General features: G+C 35.9%; 1 protein-coding gene across 1 annotated transcript; it reads left to right on the top strand.

Moving 5' to 3' along the window:
* Positions 1 to 1,417: 1,417 nt before the first annotated feature.
* Positions 1,418 to 5,245, top strand: LOC112026343 (actin-depolymerizing factor). The gene is made up of 3 exons (XM_065772649.1): positions 1,418 to 1,553; positions 3,162 to 3,427; positions 4,821 to 5,245. Exons 1-3 carry the CDS (start codon positions 1,539 to 1,541, stop codon positions 4,969 to 4,971), a joined length of 432 nt encoding a protein of 143 aa, XP_065628721.1. The 5' UTR covers positions 1,418 to 1,538; the 3' UTR covers positions 4,972 to 5,245.
* The last annotated feature ends 2,077 nt before the right edge of the window (positions 5,246 to 7,322 follow it).

Here is a 7,322-nt window from a genome sequence, read left to right as displayed (position 1 = left end):
GAGAGAGAGGGGATGAGAGAGAAGAGAGAGGCTTGGTGTGAGAAAGAGTTTCAGCGATGGAGAGAGAGATGAGAGACCATGGAGAGAGAGAACTGATATTTACGCATAAAATATTAATATTAATATCTCTTTTACAATTTAGCTATAGTGTGATTCTAAATACATTTAGAATCACATTGTAGCACAATTGCAAATTTTTTTGCAATAGTTAAACTTTACAAGTTTTGTTGGAGTGGGTCTTTTGAGCCTGAATGGTAAAATATGCTTACATTTGACTTACAGCCTTTCCGTTGTGGATGCTCATTTTTTTCCTCTGCTTGCAACTCGCCAAGTCTCAAATTGTGAAACTTATGGCGTAAGCAAGGGTGTTCGCAGTGCGGTGCGGTTTTGAGCCATTTTTAGCAATGCATTTTGCGGTGCAGTTTAGCTAAAATCATAACTGTACCGCACATTGTTTTTGCGGTCACATGTGCGGTATGGTGCAGTTTAGAGTTTAGCCAAAACCATAACCATAACCGCACCACACCTCATTTTTGTAGTCACATGTACGACACTATGTATAAGGTGCAGTTGAAAGTCGATATATTTTTCAAATTTTGGGTTTTTCCTACTCAGACTAAAACTAAATTTTCTCTCTTTTTTTGGGGCCAAGTTTTAAATTATTGAGCTAGTTTTTTTTTTTTTTTTTTTAATTTTTTTTTAAATTTTGGGTTGGCTTTTTTAGTCAACACTTGCTAGGATTATTAATTTTTTTTTTTTGAAAACTAGGGTTATTAAACTATCAATAATATATTTAATATTAAAAATAAATAAATATATTAATATATAGAGAGGATGCAGTTTGGCATAGTTTATGCGATTTTCTTATTATAAAATCGTAAACCGCATTGCACCATACAATATGGCGCGATGCAAAAAAGTGTACTGTTACTTATGGTACGATGTAATTATACGATTTTACGGATAATTTTGATGTGATTTTTTCGATTTGTGGATGAACACGACGTAAGCATTCCTAAATTTTATTGTGCTGGAAACTTACTTTTTAAACGTTGAACAGGGTGGGTGAATGGACCACAGGTGCAAACCGAAAGAGACAAAAGATTTCGCCGAAAGTTAAGTAATTTCACTTTTTCCCAACCCAACCCACCATCTTGATCTCGTACATGTGATAAGTCCTCCCATCTCTGTTTAATCCTGACCGCAACATCTGCATACCACGTGGTCAACACCAAAGGTCACAGCCCAAACACGGTCAACTAATCGTCTGTTACCAAATCACGTAACAGCCCCACAAAAATTAAAATTGCCCTCCACCCACTCGAATAATGGCGGTCCTGGTTTTATGAGAAAAGATTAGACGGAGATTGATGACGCGGCACTCTCTTTACTTTACTTTACTTAACTTTCCCTTCAAAACTCGAATCTTTGTTCGTTCTTTCTCTCCCACACAAATTTTCTTTTATTTTTTCATTTGTTTCTACAACTTCTTCTTCTCCTTCTCCATACAATACATTCTCTAAAATCTCTCTCCAGCCATGTCTCTCAGAGGAGTAAGTTTTTCACTACAAATTATTTTGCTATTTTTTAGTCTCTTCGCTTTTACTGCTTTTTTAAAAGTAAAAATTCTATGTTGCGTTTACTGTGCATGTCATTTTTCTATGACCAAATCTAAATATACATCTTTATTTCTTAATCTCGACTTTGATTTAATGGATTTGTTAGTGTAAATACTTTCAACATGTCTATGCATGTTTTAATTTTTCACTTTTTCTTTTTTCTGTTTGAGAGTTTTGTTATTTCTTTTTAAATTCCCCTCTTTATAATAATTATAATCATAATTATATGCATGAATTTTATTTTTCATCCGTAAACTTATGTTCTTCTATAAAATATTAAAAATTTTAGGACTTTTTGTCAACTTTTAAAAAAGGTTTTTTTTTTTTTTCCCCTAAACTATTGAAAAACGAAATTCATGCAAATTTTAGAGATGGAAACAATATTTTAGTCTAATGATGAATTGATGATACAGTTAATTGAACTGATTTCTGGTTTGATGTGATTGGCAGTTAGTTTTGGTGTTGTTTCACTGTTTTGAGGGAAATTTTATTAGGTGGCATTGAATGTTTAGAAAAAAAAAAATATATATATATATATATATATATTTGTTTGAATTTTGAAATTAATGTGATAAATGTACATTGTAAATGGTAATCACCTAGATTGATGGTATTTCTTAGTCATGCTTGTTAGGCTGTGAATTACTGCATAGCAGTTACGCCATGTTTAGTAAGTTTGCATGCAAAGTGGAATTGGAACTGGGAACTGAATTTTCACCAGGAAAAAAAAAAAAAAAAAAAAAAAAAAAAAAAAAAAACCAGATTCAATTCTCAGTGCATAAAGCTCTCACTTTTGCGGGTCTGGGACAGGTCATGGTAAGTAGCCTTACCCCAATATTTACGGAGAGGCTGATTCCCAGACTCGAACTTGTGACTTGTCACTTTTGGTGGAACCATGGAAGGAACTTGCCATCGCACCAAGGTCTATCCACTAAAAGTAGACCTCAAATATATAGAAAAAAAAAAAAATTCACAGGAAAATCAGAAGTTCTGTATTTTGGAATTCACTGAATTGGAATTACAAACTGAATCCTATATTGTGTATGAAGTGGAGTGCTTGTAACCTTCTTATGTTATTACGAATTGTTTAAACTAAGGAAAGCTTCTACCATTGTTCATATCCGATTTGAATGCATTAGAAAGTGAACTTCCTGATTGATTTTTATTCCCATAAGTCTTGACTCTAAAAAGTGCTTTGTGTGGTTGGAGAGGAAAAGCGGCATTTAAAAGCCATTGTCTTGGACAAAAATAAAGAGAGCCCCATAGCCATGGGCATGGGGCATCTCATTTAACATTGACTGACATATTTTTTTAAGGGGGAAACCAACCCCCTCCAAACTCCTGAAGAAATTATGTGCCCAGGGATAGGAACTTATTACTTGAATCGAATTTGTGGCATTATCATATTTATATGAAAATCACTAATAATATTTAATTTTCTATGGTGTCATCGATTCCTACTGTTGTTTTTGTCATCGTCATGACAATGTTTTAAAGCTTTTCAACAGATCAAGTGCTTTAACTTGTAATTTTTGTTTTCAGACAAATGCTTCTTCTGGCATGGGTGTTGCTGAGCAAAGCAAGACCACATTCCTTGAACTGCAAAGGAAGAAGGTGCACCGCTATGTGATTTTCAAGATCGATGAGAAGAAAAAAGAGGTTGTGGTCGAAAAAACTGGGGGCCCAGCTGAGAGCTATGATGATTTCACTGCTTCTTTGCCAGAGAATGATTGTCGATATGCAGTTTATGACTTTGACTTTGTGACTTCTGAGAACTGCCAGAAGAGCAAGATATTTTTTATTGCATGGTTAGTCTCTTTTGCAAATGCTCAATTTTGTGTTATTCTATGGGAAAGCAGGCTGCAATTGCACTCATAAAACTGTGTTTTATGCCCTTCTATCTTAAATTAAGGCTGATGATGTGGTCACACCAGTCATACTTATTCCAATATATTCCTAGGTTTACTTTTGTTGGCAAAAAAATTAGTGCCAGAACAATAACTTTTTGTTACATAACTTCCTTTTAAAAAAAAAAAAAAACTGTAAATGAGAATGAGACAGGGACAAGTGGAAATAGAAGGAAAAATAGGATTTGAAATGGGGAATTTGCTTAAAGATGGGGGTGGTCCATTGATGAAAACAAGAGGGAGAGTTGATTCAAGTTGAGGGAATAAAAAAAAAGGTAGAAAAAGACCTAAAGTAACATTAGTTGAGAGTATTACTTTGGACATGATAGAATGGCTAAAAAGAATACATGTAGCCAACCCTATAAGACAGGCATAGTTGTTGTGGTTTGGTGTGGTTTTTTTTTTTTCGAGGGGGGTTGTGGTCATGTTTTGAAAAAAGCAGTGTGCTCATAATACTAGGATTCATTATATCCTTGTTTACTCTTTAACATCCTTGTTTCTCCTAAATTTATGAACCCGTTAACTGTCATTATGTGGTTGCCAACGTTCTTTATGAAGAAAAGCTTTGTTGCACAAATTCATGGCTTCCATATACCTTCTCTTTTTACAAGATGCTGCTGCTATGCACAATTACAAACAAAAAGTGAGTAATAATCTGAATTGGCCTTTACTACAATGATGTGACCTTTGCCTAATAGGACTATGGAGAACATATTCTTGGTTCTTCATTCATAGAGAAAGAAGTGCTAATGCATTGGATAGCAGTGAGGTCTATCTCCAGAGAGTGTTATGGCATTGGCGTTTGGATTAGAGCCTTTCATTATTTGAGGATTTCTATAGTTTGGCTCTTGTTAGTTGAATAATAAGGCGACAGTAAGGTTTGAAATGATTGGTGTTGTGTTGAGGGCCAATGAGAATTTGTTTCGCCTTTATTTGTTATCATGTCTCACTTGGTTTATAGAATTTTGAATGAAGAATCTTGTATGTTGGATATTTTTTAAGAGTTGCTATGTGATCTCCATGCAAGTATCGGTGAAGACGGATCTTTGCAAGGGCTATCTTCTGAACTGTTGAAGTTCCTGTGTGATCTATGTTTACTGTTTTGGGCCAGTGAGGAACACTTTAAGATTTTTTTTTTAATTGTTGGATAATTTTCAAACTTTCATTTTCTTGTGCAAGGATTGGAAATATGGTGATGGAATCACCAGGGGCATTTTTTGGTTACCCTTTTACCTTCTTCTTTTTCCCAAACTAAAGTTATGATATTAATGGTTTTCTTTCTCAATGTATCCAGGTCTCCTTCTGTATCCAGGATCCGTGCCAAGATGCTGTATGCAACATCAAAGGATAGGTTCAGAAGGGAGCTGGAGGGCATCCATTATGAGATCCAGGCAACTGACCCAACTGAGATGGATCTTGAAGTCCTTAGGGACCGTGCTAACTGAGCACTTAGAGAAACACCCAGGGGTGACCATAAGAAACGCATTTTCCTGCTTCAATTAGTTGCTGATTATGTGCACTATCTGTTACTGACACAAATTACATATAGCTTAACTATTAAATAATTGGCACCTGGAAGGCTGATTAGGGGCTCGTGGTATGATACCCAGTACAGGGGAATTTTGGGCTCCCTTATTGCCATGATGCTTCTCAGGTGTTATATGGGTATGTTGTGTATGGATAACGTGACTACTGTTCTATGGTATGGATATTTTATCAGTGGGTCTCTTGAGTTCATTTTATTTCATAATCTTGGAAATTCATGGCTTTTTGAACAGACTATACTGGACCTAGGTGGTTTCCTTACTGACTTACAGAATTTAGCTGGGGATCTCTAGTTTTGTAGGCAAATTCTAGTAATGCATATGATATTGCAGTTTTGGCTTGGAAAGAACTTGCTTGCTACCAATGTTTTTTGCTTTTTTTGTGTATTGTTCAATCCAGAATTTTCGATTAATCAGCTAACTTGCAAATGATGAGTTTTTCCAAGGGATTTGTGGAGATGACCTTTTTAAAAATAAATCAGTCACCTAAATGATATGGTGGGTATGGTATGGGACGAAAACGAATTGGTGCTGTGTTCTTTAGCTTTGATGTGCATTTGATAAGAACGTTGGTCTCTATTCGCGTGCCTCTTATATGGTCCCATGTTGTGTTTGTGCGCTTATAGATTGCTGACAGCAATTCTAGTAAAAAGTAGATAAAAAAAAAAAAAAAAAAGGGATTCGGCTGAGAGACTAGTGGGTTAATGGGCAATGGCGTTGGCACTCTCTCAATCTCTCTTTTCATTTAGGAGAATGGGACTCAAATGATCAGGCCTCCCTTCGCCCCACTTGTAGTAAGGGGAAAAGTGGGACTTGGAAATTGGAATAGTGAATCAAGTCAGGATGGGCATTGGCACTCTCTCACTCTCTCTTTTCATGTAGGAGAATCTGACTCAAATGATCAGGCCTCCCTTCTCCCCACTTGTAGTAAGAGGAAAAGTGGGACTTGGAAATTGGAATAGTGAATCAAGTAAGGATGGGCATGGAGCTTGTAGGATTTTTATCGTAGCTCAACTAGTTAACATATCATCTTTTTAACAAAAACATTTAAAGTTCAAATACTACTCTGTAAGTTAAAATTATCAAAATAGTTATAACTTGAGGGGGGAAAAAAAACAGATGTATCCATGTTTAATGGTATAGGCATGTGCACTATCTTGTGGATTTGATCTCTCATGGCTCCTAAACCATATTTAGGTTTTGCTGGATGTTAGAGCATTAGCATTGGGCGCTAAAGCACTCAAAATGCCATTTTAGCACGCTAAAGAACAAAAAAAAAAAAAGCCATTCAATATGCTATTTGAGCATTAGCATTGTAGCATATCATTGTACCAATGCTACTTATTTTTTTACTCATTTTTTCTCTCTCCTCTCAAACCTTTCCCTCCTCACTCTCTTTCCTCCCTATTCTCCTTTTCTCAAACCTCGATGAGTATTGTGGCATGGCTCGCAACCAAATCTATGACACCACAGAGATCAGCCCTACCATTGACTATCTTTGAGTCAGCATCGAGATTAGCCCCACCACCAAATCGCACCAAGAGTGGCCTCAAGATCAACCAATTCTATGACAACGAATCACACCAAGATCAACCCAACCATTGACCACCTTCAAGTCAACTAGAGCTCGCATCAAAAACACTTCGTTGTTGCCCTTAAGAAGGGTGAAGAGATCATTGACAAGTTCGATTTGGGTGCTTGGTTCCAATATGGTCACAGGTTATAGGGGTGGTGCTAAGTTTTGCTTTATGTTGTTGTTTTGTTTTTTGTTTTAAAATATGGTAAGAGTTATTCTAGGTTATTTTAATGTGATATATGCTAGAATAGAAGATAGGATGTAGGGTGTATTGTTAAATGATGTGTTAAAATAGTAAAAAGTAGGTTTTTGATATGCTAAAATCACTTTTTTTAGCACATTGAATGCTAATGCTCTTATTGCCTATTGCCTCATTGTTTGTATGCAAACCCTTAGTCCCAACTTATATGCTCCACATCCACACTACACTCTACCAAATACTAGAAGTTGCGTGAATATTATTTCTTAAACACTAATGGAAGCGTATGGAGTCAAATCTCCTTGGCCACCCAACTCACATTCTGTAACCAAAAAAAGATATCATACAATCATATCAAGATACCCAGCCACTATTGCATTCCACCTCCAAGCCTTCACGATCCAGCCACTCCTATATTTTTTCTTCTTTCTTAATGTTTGTGTATGTTATTTGTCACAAGACAAGACACTAAATTGA

Source organism: Quercus suber, unplaced genomic scaffold, assembly GCF_002906115.3.
Source record: "Quercus suber isolate HL8 unplaced genomic scaffold, Cork oak 2.0 scaffold_61, whole genome shotgun sequence".
NCBI classification, from domain to species: domain Eukaryota; kingdom Viridiplantae; phylum Streptophyta; class Magnoliopsida; order Fagales; family Fagaceae; genus Quercus; species Quercus suber.
This window is presented reverse-complemented; position numbering and strand designations above follow the sequence as displayed.

What these genes read in the sequence shown, in the direction of transcription:
- LOC112026343 (XM_065772649.1), top strand. An exon ending in AAGATATTTTTTATTGCATG is followed by an intron (nt 3,428 to 4,820) that starts GTTAGTCTCTTT and finishes CAATGTATCCAG; the next exon opens with GTCTCCTTCTGTATCCAGGA.